Genomic DNA, 12,720 nt, shown 5'->3' with positions numbered 1-12,720 from the left:
CGGGGCGCGGGGGCGCGGCGCCCCGGCGGAGGGGCGCGAGGCGCGGTGGGACGCCGTGCAGGCGCAGTTCCGCGCCACGTGCGCGCGCCCCTCCGCGCCCGCCGCCGTGCTCATCCTGCACGCGGACCTCTAGCTCCGCCGCCTCTAGCTCTCCCGGGGAGCGTAGGGAGCCTGTGCAGCATACGTTTGGAACTTTACCTTGTGCCTACTGTCTTGCGCATCGATGATCTTCCAAGCCGACTCTCAATATGCATCTGCCGATCTTTGGCGAAAACATTCCATTTACTTGATAGTTTTGCTATGCACAAAGTTTCTTAAATATTTAAATACAGTACCTGTCCGAGTAAATAATGTGTATGGTATTCGAGTTATTTAAAAGTTTCGGTTGAATTTACACGAAACCTATACCAAAAAAAAAAAATACTACAAAAGGATGCATTACATACTAGGATCGATATTGAAACATACGAACGAGCCCCTCGACCCTCTTGCGTGTCGATTCTTGCCACTTTGCGGACTCACTGCATGCAAATGCATAGCGGGTACTTATGCTATGAGCCTAGGGCCAGATATGTATTTGAAAAACGAATTCAAAAATACTTAGCTTTGCGCCGAAATCAATGTTCGTTGGGTATGAATTACAATAATTAGCTTGTAAAAATATAATAAACTATTTTCAATAATTGAAGTGACTTCAAGGAATAATATAACTATAACAATAAAACTAGAGCTTGGAACGATTATCCAAGGTCGCCTCGCAAAGCGTATCTTATCGAATTCGAGAAATTGCCAAATGTGTCATCTTACCTGCGAGTAGCGGTGGAGTCGCAGTCAGGCTAAGTGCGATATTCCTAGTGTTCATATTATACGTGTGAGATTTAACGAATTAATTCAAACGAAAATGAGTTTACGGACACTGCCATTGATAGAGGAGACTACTTATAGTTTTTTAATGTCCTAAAATATTTTTTAGAGTAAAATTTATTTAACATAAATTGTAGTTTGTCAAGTGTCCTTCTGCTCGTTTTTTAGTATATAATTTGAAAAAGTTAGACCGGGAGATATTGACACAAAATTTCGAGTCATTTGTAACAGGATGGCGGTTCTACAGGGTTCTTAGTACGCAATGACAAAAAGAAAAATGATGGTGTGAACGCTGGTACCGGCGGCTTAGTCGCGTGAACGTTAGTCGAACTCGTCGGAAAATAGCGAAAGTCAAACGATTTGTAACAGTATGGCACTTATTTTTCCTGTAAGTTTGAGGATCAACGAATATAAATACAAAATTTCAAAGATCTAGGTGTTGGAAATCTTCACTTATATAAATTAATACTAAATTAATTTTTCAAGTATGACACATCGAGATAGAATGTACTACGTACTAGAGAGGCGATCGCTACTACACTCTCTTTAACACGAGCTAGAGGTAAGAATCACAAGTCTCTTTAGTCTGTGTCGGACTGTGCTCCCCGCTTGCCGCGTCAACACGTGTTATTGCTCTGTTCAAAATGCCTTCGTGTTTGCTTAGATATTGTTTTAACAGTTCCCATAATACAAACAAAGCCCGAGGAGTGACTTTGCACCAGTAAGTTTCCTTATTATGAGTAAGTCATGCATTTTACTAATATTGTTATCATTTTGCGAAAAAATCACCACGCGTTCTGCGTTTCGCGCCATTTTTTATAGACTAACAGCACAGACGTGACACTATCGATGAGTCTGTTAAAAAAATGTAACTGGATTTTTTTAACTATGTATATACAATATCTACTAGGAAAGATTACCATGGTGTAGTACCTAAATATTTATACTTTTACCCGACTACGCAAAGTAAAACGGTAGGTTATATTAAGTAATATTTCTTTATTTACCTATTTTTATTTATTAAAAAAAGGTTAATCAACAGTTGTTCCAATAGGATTTATAAATTATTATGCACAACAATTACAAATAAACACAACATTCACAGAAACTAATACAGTAAAAGTTCTTTAATCGCGCTTCCTTTATTCGTGTTTTCACTATTCGCGGATTAAAAAAATGCGACCCAATTTCTATATTCACGACTAAAAATTTTTTTTATTCGCGGATTTAATTAGTACATACTACATACATAATAATAAAATTATTCCAATAGGTATCTTACCCAATATCCTTGTCAAATGGACTAATAAGAAAGTAAAATAGATCTTATTACAAGTTTGCCTAAAGTAAGTACATAATATTATGTTCTTAAATGATATCGCCGAGGCCTTTGACACAAGCCGCCTTTGTCGCAAGCCACCTCTGCGGCGATTGATGTTTTTGAGAATGTAAATAAACAGAATGGAAGCAACCTTATAACTCAATAAATAAAGTATATTTTTAAATGTAGTTCCGTTTATAGTAAAGTTACAAAAATTGTGATCGAGTAAGGGGGCATCCATAAATTACGTAAGGTGTTTTTTAAAATTTTCTGCACCTCCCTCCCCCCCTGGTGAGATGTCGTGAGAATTTATTCAACCCCTCCCCCATCCTCGAATCTCACGTGAGATTTTTCAAAATGTGAGTTTCTTATACGTAAACGCCATCAACATTGAATCATCGTATCCATTTAATTAGGGCTATTATAAACCAATACTCCAAAATTCGATTACATCATGAAGCAAAAACTGATAAAACTATTGATTACTACACAAAACGACAAAAGCTTACTAAATTGATATTATTTAAAGGAAATTAAAATACATAGTTTAATATAAAATCATCGTTTTATTAATTCCCTAGTATCAGTACCACCAGATAGTACCGAGTAAACAGATTGCACAATGTGTCGCATCTGCACGCATTGCTTAATCTTTGAACTTGAAGCCACGCCTCGCTCGTTCCACACGTACCCCACCACATCGGCCGCGCGCAATGTTTTTGTTTGGAATAACCCCTCTATACATATATCTCGATGGTATGACAGCACTTTTTCCCCCTACTAGAAGTATGGCAAATATAATAATGGTCACATTTTATCAAATACTCTCCAAAAATCCAAATGCAATACTGGTACAAAAAGTTTGGCGAAATAAAATTTTTTTGCAGATTTTCGGCGGTATGGCGACCATTTGGAATCGTCCGAAAAGTATGGCATGGCGATTTTCGTAAATGGCTGCACGACGATGGTTACCTGTGCAAAAGTTAGCCTGATACAAATGGTTGAATAATTGTTTTATTTAAATCAACACATTCGCGTCGGTATGGCGGGCTGTAAGTCACGCCGGAAAAGTATGGCATGACACTACCGCCTACTTTTTTTTTTATGGGCTATCGGTAAATTCTAAAATTTTTGTGTTACAAATCGTTTGACTTTCGCTATTTTTCCGACGAGTTCGACTAACGCCCACGAGACTAAGCCGCCGGTACCAGCGTTCACACCATCGTTTTTCTTTTTGTCATTGCGTACTAAGAACCCTGTAGAACCGCCATCCTGTTACAAATGACTCGAAATTTTGTGTCAGTATCTCCCGGTCTAAGTGTACAAATGTAAAGCCTCACTCGCTGTGTAATTCGTCAAAAGAGAAACATCTTCCGCCTCTAATCATTCCATTAAATTACTATTTTTATCAAAACGATTACGTAGCGAGTGAGCCCAGTTCGAGTTCACCCGTACCTATTGTGTTCGTCGACAAGGCTAGTGGCCTCGTGTTATAGAAAAAACATTATTAAAGGTTGTTTCGGAACTCCAGTGGATAGAGCCTCATCGAAACATTTCCTCGATCGAACGTTAGCTGTAAAACAGACTGCCATATTGTTTATAGTTAGCCAGTAAGTGCGGTACCAGAGTACTGACCTATAAGTGATATCTGTAGAAGATAAGTCATATCAACGTTGAAACTTTTTATTGTTCTTTTTGCATGTATTACTTTAATACGTAAGGTATTTTTATGTACTAAGGTTTTCTATTTAATTTTGGAGTGGTGCTGAGACACTGCATTTCGTACGTAGATTTATAATAATAACGTGCACAACGGAAGGAGTCGTTTCTTATAGAACTTCTTCGACATAATTTACGTAAATATAGTTAAAAACTTAAAAGTTATCAATGTGAACGTAATTAAAATGTACAGGCAGTTCAATCCCGTACTCCCACTCTTCAGAGGAAACAGTTGTTATTTTAATCACGTTGCATTGAAGCGTTAGTGAAGTAAGTCATCTTCCACAATATTGTAATGGTTGTAGACACGTGGTGCCAAATAGCTTTAAGGACCGCCGCGGCCCGGCTCGCGGGTCCACACTCAGCGGCGCATCGAATCTCATACTCTACTTTTGTAATAGTATTAATCAAAAAATGTTCACGTATGTTACTAGACAATAAGTAATGGCGCACGTCGCCTCAAACTAAAAGATAAGACTATTCAAGCAATAAAGGAATATTTTTATACTGTTCACAGGCTTTCATTTATTCTATTTCTACTTCCCCATCCTATCTTTTATCTATCTTTCTGATAAAGAATTAAGCTAAAAAAATTGATGATAATAATAATTATAATTTATTTTATTCATTCACATTAAATTTAATGTACATAAAATTAATCCAAAGATGCATTGCACAGTCACTTCAGTCTTATATAATATCGAGGCACATAACACCGTTCCTTATAGCTGGCCCGAGGTCGAATCGTTTCGATGGAGGTACACTCGGTCACAGCGACCGCTAGGTCACGCCATGTTCACACCGTGGTCGCGGAACGAATTGACGCATTGCCAGTGAGCTAGGTGAGGTCACAGCTGGCCGAGCGTCCGGTGGATGACGATCTCGTGCGTGTGGTCCGCCGGCCGCTTGTCCACCAGCATCAGCCGCCCGTTCTTGTAGACCGCGCGAGGCTTGCCACGCCCGTCTTCGCCCTTTCTTAAACTGAAAGATATAATTTACACATTACTTAATTTGTTAGTAGTAGTTAGTAGGTATATATTTATTATAAATTCAAATTGATAAAGTTACGTTGGTTATCAACTCGAGCTTTTAAAGCATAAGAAGCGTAAAAGCTTTAAAATAATCTAATTCTTATCTCTCGTTCCTATCTTTACCACGAAACGTTGCTACACTCTAACGACAATATTGACGAGCTCTCTAATCCCCCCTGTCTGGGGTAAACCTTACTGCTTACATTTATCATTGTATTTTACGCAGTATGATATTGCAATTTTACATTATCATACATCTTATCAATAATGAAGCAGAACAAAGACAATCCCCACGATATAATACTGCACTTTTCATGATGGTATTATTGTGGTACTATGCATCATGTATGTTTACCTGAGTGGGGTGGTGGAGGTGACGAAGGAGAGGCTGGTGTAGGAGTGCGAGCGCGGCGCGGCGCGCGGCGTGCCCAGCGCGGCCAGCAGCGCCAGCAGCGCCGCCAGCAGCTGCAGCGCCGCCAGCACGCCGCATGTTGCCGTCAGTATGGGCACGTTGTGCGGCAGGTCCGTCTCCGCTTCCTGCTGAACATTACTTATACGTCAGAAATGTATAATATTATCCTGAAATAAAGATAAGGGCTTTTTGTGCCGGCCGTATGTCGAAAACTTCATAAAGTGACTAAAATTAAACTTTGAGCAGTCTTCGAGAAAGCAATAATTATGTCAAGTCATTTTGCATCGAATGGTATGCTATATGTATATATGCTACAGCCAAAACCCTGAACCAGTCGATATCCTTATTGACGGTTATTAAGCTTATAAGGGCGTTTGACTGATTTTATCTAATAAAATCAGTTAATAAGGATATATGTCTCTATTACGGAAACTATTTTTTTTTGGTATCAAAGGGCTCAGGCCTCAGGATCTCATATCTTTAGATCTTCAGAACCTTCAGAACAGGGTACATACTGATCTTAATTTATTACATACTAGCGATCCGCCCCGGCTTCGCCCGTGGAACATATTTACGTTTTCTCTACATAAGAACAATCCTCGTACTTCAAGGAATATAATAAAAAAAGAATTATCGAAATCGGTTCAGCCGTTCTCGAGTTATGCGCTTACCAACACATTTTGCGATTCATTTTTATATATAAGAAGACTAGCAGTCCGCCCCGGCTTCGTCCACGGTACATATTTACGTTTTCTCTACGCAAGAACCATCCTCGTACTTCAAGGAATATAATAAAAAAATAATTAACGAAATCGGTTCAGCCGTTCTCAAGTTATGCGCTTACCAACACATTTTGGGATTCATTTTTATATTAAAGACTAGCGGTCCGCCCCGGCTTCGCCCGTGGTACATATTTACGTTTTCTCTACATAAAAACCATCCTCGTACTTCAAGGAATATAATAAAAAAAGAAATATCGAAATCGGTTCAGCCGTTCTCGAGTTATATGCGCTTACCAACACATTTTGCGATTCATTTTTATATATAAGAAGATTATTAATGTCAACTCTATGTATATTAATTATTAGAGTACCTAGTTAGTTAGATGAGTAGAAATAAAATTGGAATGCCATTTTTCCAGCTAAAGTTAAAAATTAATTTATGGGTCAAGGTATACGCTTTTAAAATAAAATTATTATGTACTTCAAATATTCATATACAATTTTGAAAAGCCTCTTGCAGAGTTTCCTGCCGTTTCATCACCGTAGAAACTGTTTTCCGAATGGGTGGTAGTTGGTAAAAATATATGTATGTTATGATTTTCCAAATTCCAATGTGCCTCTAGAAGAAGTATATTTTATTGACTAAATAAATGTTTGAGTTCGAGTTTTAGAATACGACTAGCGTGTCGTAAGGTGATGTTTTCTGATATGTTCATGGCGCTAAGCATAATGTGGCAAGAAGCGCAACAGACCTGAATGAGGTCGTTGAGCTTGTCGGGCAGCGGGTGCCAGTGCGCGAGGTGGTCGAGCAGCGGCTGCAGCAGGTCGGCCAGCGCGGCGGCGCGCTGCAGCTCGTGCGCGGCGTCCGAGCGCGCCCACACGCGCGCGCGCGCCCACAGCCACGCGCCCGCCGCCGTCTGCGCCACTAGCACGCTCCCCACTCCCGCCGCGTACTGCACACCACACAAACGATATGTATACTCACTTTAAACATGTTCAATATTACACAAAATAAAACTTACAGAATTCTATGAAGGTAAAACTAAGTAGACCACGACGTGATATGGGAAAAAAACTGCGGTAAAAAAATTGATGGGTTGACATAAAGAAAAACAATTGCAAAAGCAAACAGAAATAGATAAGAATTAAATATACAACGGAAGACATAATATTATGCAAAGGGCTAACTGATGATTTTTTTTTACTCACTCTTAATTTCCCTTTTTTATCTCAACTTTATACATATTTATTATATCTATATCTAGATACTAGCTGAAAAAAACCGGCATAGTTCCCGTCCCAGTGGAATTTACGGGATAAAAAAACATATCGAAAAGCCGAACCTCATAGCGTCATACCTGCATGACGCTATGAGGTTCAGACGGTAGTTGTTAATGGAGAATGTTCTAGCGGTGCGTCAATTAACATTGGTGTTCCACAGGGGTCTATTGTAGGTCCCTTCTTGTTCTTGGTATATGTATATCAATGATCTACCCTATTATTTGCAGGATAGGTGTGAAATAGTTCTGTTTGCAGATGATACCTCATTAATTTTTAATGTGGATAGGCATGACCCAAATGTTGACGAAGTGAACAGTGCTCTTTTACACATATCTGAATGGTTTACTGCTAATAATTTATTATTAAATGCCAAAAAACCACTTGTGTTGAATTTTTACTTCCTAAGGTAAAAAAGTTGAACAGAGATATTACCTTGAACGGGGAGGTATTGCATCCTACAGAGTCTACTGTATTTCTAGGGTTAACATTGGACGATAAACTACAGTGGGGAGCCCATGTCAACACCGCTGCAGGTAAGCTCAGTTCAGCTGCATATGCAGTCCGAAAAATAAGGAATCTCACCGATCAAGATACGGGTAGATTGGTTTATTTCAGCTACTTTCATAGCATTATGTCCAATGGAATTCTACTGTGGGGCAGGGCTGCAGATATAGAAACTATATTTATCTTACAGAAAAGAGCCATTCGCTCTAAATATAATTTACGTGCTCGGGACTCACTAAGAGATCTCTTTAAGAATACTGGCATCCTTACTGTACCATCACAGTATATATTTAATAATATTTTGCATGTACACAAAAACGCTGACTTACACACAAGAGTAGGAGATAGACACCCTTTTGGCACAGTATTACCATCCTACAGTATGGCGACGAATGTACTTGTGCAGAGAAACGGAGGGGAACTGGCGGGGGGTCGGGCGACGCGGGCCGCTTAATGCAATCACGCTGAGTTTGCATTAACTATCGCGAAAGGACGACGCAGTCGTATTTTTTGTGTAATAATTTTATTATACATAGGTACTTACATATTCTATTATGACGCGCAAAAACTGTTCCGTTTATGGATGTAAATCTACATTGAAATCCCAGAAGGAAACAATATTTCAGAAAGATTGTATTAATTGTATCTGTTGAATTAAAATCAAAGCTATGTATATGTTGTCCTCATTATTTTCTAATCAGATTGTACATCCCAATGCGAATGCATTACTTAGTTAAATGGTATAATATACAATTAAGAACATCCCAAAATAAAGTGTCCACGTAAATAATATTTAGCAGTGCAATATCTGTAATTATATATTTATGAACAAATAATTACATCAGATTTAATAATCGCAATTATTTTGAATGTACATATGAATAAATGATTTCATCATAATATTAATAATCACAATTGTTTTATTTCCCATTTGTTGCAACCCTAGCGTATTTTCGTGTGGCAGCGTAAGTACCTACGCTGGCGGCGGCATCGCGCGACATCAAAGGCGATTCCTTACTGTAGGAAATAATATTGTAATACTGTGCTTTTGGCACAAGGAACAGAAATAAAATTGAAATGCCATTTTACCGGTTAGCCAAAGTTAAAAATTCATTTATGGGTCTACGCTTTTACAACAGAAATTTAAAACTTATGTAAAAAATATATTTAAAGTTCAGAGAGCCTATTATAGCATTAGGGAATATATGGAAGATGAAAATCCATGGAGGGTTGTCGCGTTAAGAACCACAGGACAGTTGGCATATTATGATATATTATGTAGTTTGATATAAGTTACATATTATGTAAAGTTGAATTGTAACATTGACATGATTTTAATATAAAAGAGCAACTATGGAGTTTCTTGCCGGTTTTTCTCCATAGATATTAGATACTGCTTTCCGAATCGGTGGTAAATGTTAAAAATACTTATGTAATGACGATTCGAAAGTGCTTCTAAAAGAAGTCTAATTGAATAAATAAATGTTTGAGTTTGAGTTTGAGTTTATCCTATGTCCTTCCTTAGGTATCAAGCTATCTTTATACCAAATTTGAAGTAAATGCATGCTGTACCTACTTTTCGAGTTTAGCAAGGACATACATACACACAAACAGACAAAAATTCTAAAACTGTTTTTTTGGCTTCGATATAGACTCACGCTCCAAGTCTTTTTTTTTTTGAAAAAATATTCATTGCACAGTTTTGACTTTCATACGATTTCATTATACATGTATGTAAAGATGATTTTACTTATATTATAAGAGCTTTTTTGTTTTAGTATGGCTGATACAATGCTCATAAATCATAATATTATATAACATAAAAACAGTGCAAATAATATGTAAATATACAAATAAAACGGGTGTAAGACATAATATAGTACGTGTTATTTTCGTTTGATGCTGATACAGCTACATTGATAAGATTTGATCGATGACCGTGTACATTGTGGATTTTTATATTACGATTATAAATTATTTGTAGAAATATTTGACTCATACAGGACACAGGTGCGTCACAAAGGTGACTGTTTCGAATAGAAAAAAATCTGTTACAGGAATGAAATGAACGCTTTTTAACCAAAGCTTTTTTCCATTATTTTGTAATATGTAGTTTGTTTCATGCACTTTCGATAAAATAGACCAGAGTCGATAATTTTTGAAACCAAAGAAAAATTACAGTATATAGTATGAACCCCATAATAGAAAGGAAATAGACGGGAATAGGATAAAAATAATGAAATTTGTGTGTATTGTAGAGTCAGTCACATATTTTATTGGCTAAGTGGATATATTATAACAGTGTATAGTGCACACCACATAGAGCAGCAGCCTCCTGAGCTGGAGGCGCCTCGTGCGCAGCGCCAGCAGCGCGAGGTGCGCCAGCGCGAGCAGCGACAGCGCGGCGGCGGGCAGCAGCGCGGCCGCCACGCGGAACTCGCGCGGGAACAGCTCGCGCGCCGGGATGTACAGGCTCGGGTCCCAGCGGGCGCGCGCCGCCAGCACCAGCCCCGCGCCCACGAACACCTGCCGCCAACCATACACACCCACCTCTCAACTCTCCTTCATACCATGTTCATACATACAAAATCGGCTAAGTGCTAGTCGGTCTCGCGCACCGAGGACTCCGAACAAACCTATTGCACGCCTCATAAGCGAAGCGTTGAGGTGGGTACTACTGTCACTTCGCGCAAAACATCTGATTTTTCAAACTTAAAATGTCTTTATGTATCATACATTGCACTTGTAAGATAATACATACACACACATATTAAGAAAAAACACTATTTTTAACGTTCATGATATTTTTGATGTCATTTTTGTTATTTAAACTAGTTAAAAAACAGTTTAAAAAAGTTCTGTCTTGGACGTCCGTGTGTCTGTATGTGCGGATCCTTTTTCTTGAACACGATAGCGACCGAAATACTTTACTAATCGAGTTTTTTTTTTCTCTTACGCTTGAGTATGCTCAGGAATAGAACCCTTTCATTTTTCAGGGTTTGATTCGATGTGGTTTAATTGTTATTAAATAAACAAAAATAATAATTAATAAATATTTATTAAAAAAAATTATGAGGCGTGCACTTTTGGATTTTCCAAATTTTTGTTATTATGCTGCTTTGTTACTTTATGCTTTTAGCAATTTTTCCTTAATCTGTGCTAATAGACGTTGCTTTTTACCTTTATTTTTGACTAGCGGTCCGCCCCGGTTTCGCCCGTGGTACATATTTCGCAATAAAAGGTAGCCTATGTTCTTTCTCAGGGTCTAAAGAAAGTCAGTCTGTGCCAAATTTCATCAAAATCGGTCCAGTAGTTTATGCGTGAAAACCATACATACATACATACAAACCTTTCCTCTTTATAATATTAGTATAGATTATGTGTGCATTGGAATTAGTACCCTGTAAGTTTTGATTCCCTTGTGAATGTTTTAAATTTGCGAAAATTTGCAGCACAAACTGCTGTATCTTTTAATTGCGTTGAGAAGTTTGTTTTTTCACAGCTTTAAGGGACCGTAGACTTGAGTATTCAATAGTATAAATTTCACCTTGATACATCCATGCGTTCCTGAGAATAAGGGTCTTGACAGAGAGACTGACAGAAAAACAGACGGACAACAAAGCGATCCTACCTATAAGGGCTCCGTTTTTTTGAGGTTCGGAACCCTAAAAATATGGCAGTACTTCCCTTCTTTATTCAATACTAGCTTACCGCTCGCGGCTTCACCCGCTTTTGTCTAAGACTTAATAAGTTATATACTAAAACCTTCCTCTTGAAAAATCTATCTATTAAAAAAACGCATCAAAATCCGTTGCGTAGTTTTAAAGATTTAAACATACAAGGGGACATACGGACAGAGAAACTATGTAGTGACATTGTACCTTATTTTCAATAATTCAATTAATAGATATAGAATAAGCACCCTAATTTTCAATCAAAATATCAGTTTAATAAGTTTAAGTGCTTTTTTTTCGGTGAAATTTCTACTTTTCGCGGATGATGAAAAGAAAAAATTACATTTCAGAAGATTTACAATAGACATCTTTTTTTTCACCATTCTACCTTTTCTGATAATTTTCATCCTACTAGTTAGTAGGTACCATTAATTACTTTTTTATTTTTTTAAAGGCTTCTTTCTACTCTGGCGTAAAATATTACTATACTTTTTGATTTTGAGTTCGTATAGATTAGTTTGAGCTAAATGTGTTCGTGATACATACACGTTATTTTATGCTCCGTAGTTGAATCATCCATACAAAACTTAAAAAAGTGTATGACGTGTCCGCGTTTCATAAAGGTTCGTAAGAAATGGTATAGTAATATGTATTTATAGTTGCTTATTGAAATACGATACGAGTATTGATTAATTGATTTTTCTGAGACTAGATGGCGCGTAGGTAGGAAATATCTGCTTGCTAAAATGGCTTGCATATTTTAATAATAAGCTTGTCAAATTAAACATACGTGTGATGTTCTGCTCGTTTTATTCACTTCTTATTAGTAAAACATGTGGTAAAACTTCATTCATGATTTTATAATCTTGAAAAGGGCATGAAGTGTAAAAAAAAACTGTAGATAAGATTTCTTAGCGAACCATCATTAGAGGGATGTATTGGCACAAACCATTAGGAGGAGGTTAACGTGCAGCAGGAGCGTCGGGGCGAGCTGCTGGGAGCACCCCATCGTGCCGACACACACACACGCCCGTTACACGCGCACACCACACTCGCACTTTGCGGATACACAATAGACACTATCACAATGTTCGGAATACTACAGGCAATACGCCTGACGAGACTCGCGCCGGCTGCACGACGTGCTCTCCTCGCTCCTAGGAAGAGGAGTCATGTAAATAATCTTATCGCT

General features: G+C 38.0%; 1 protein-coding gene across 2 annotated transcripts; it reads right to left on the bottom strand.

The window, feature by feature from the left end:
• Positions 1 to 4,507: 4,507 nt before the first annotated feature.
• LOC149902635 (uncharacterized) lies at positions 4,508 to 12,672 on the bottom strand. 2 transcript variants are annotated; one of them, XM_090109472.1, is made up of 5 exons: positions 12,478 to 12,672; positions 10,171 to 10,380; positions 6,822 to 7,022; positions 5,291 to 5,475; positions 4,508 to 4,885 (listed from the first exon to the last, which is right to left on the bottom strand). In XM_090109472.1, exons 1-5 carry the CDS (start codon positions 12,535 to 12,537, stop codon positions 4,753 to 4,755), a joined length of 789 nt encoding a protein of 262 aa, XP_089965598.1. In that variant the 5' UTR covers positions 12,538 to 12,672; the 3' UTR covers positions 4,508 to 4,752. The 2 variants fall into 2 exon arrangements, with proteins under 2 accessions (XP_089965598.1, XP_089965599.1); XM_090109473.1 differs by having other exon boundaries at positions 5,291 to 5,472.
• Between the last annotated feature and the right edge of the window lie 48 nt (positions 12,673 to 12,720).

Source organism: Colias eurytheme, chromosome 14 (assembly GCF_061535395.1).
Source record: "Colias eurytheme isolate Ceu_HAF_F1 chromosome 14, ilColEury1 Martin Lab GWU primary, whole genome shotgun sequence".
NCBI classification, from domain to species: Eukaryota; Metazoa; Arthropoda; class Insecta; order Lepidoptera; family Pieridae; genus Colias; species Colias eurytheme.
This window is presented reverse-complemented; position numbering and strand designations above follow the sequence as displayed.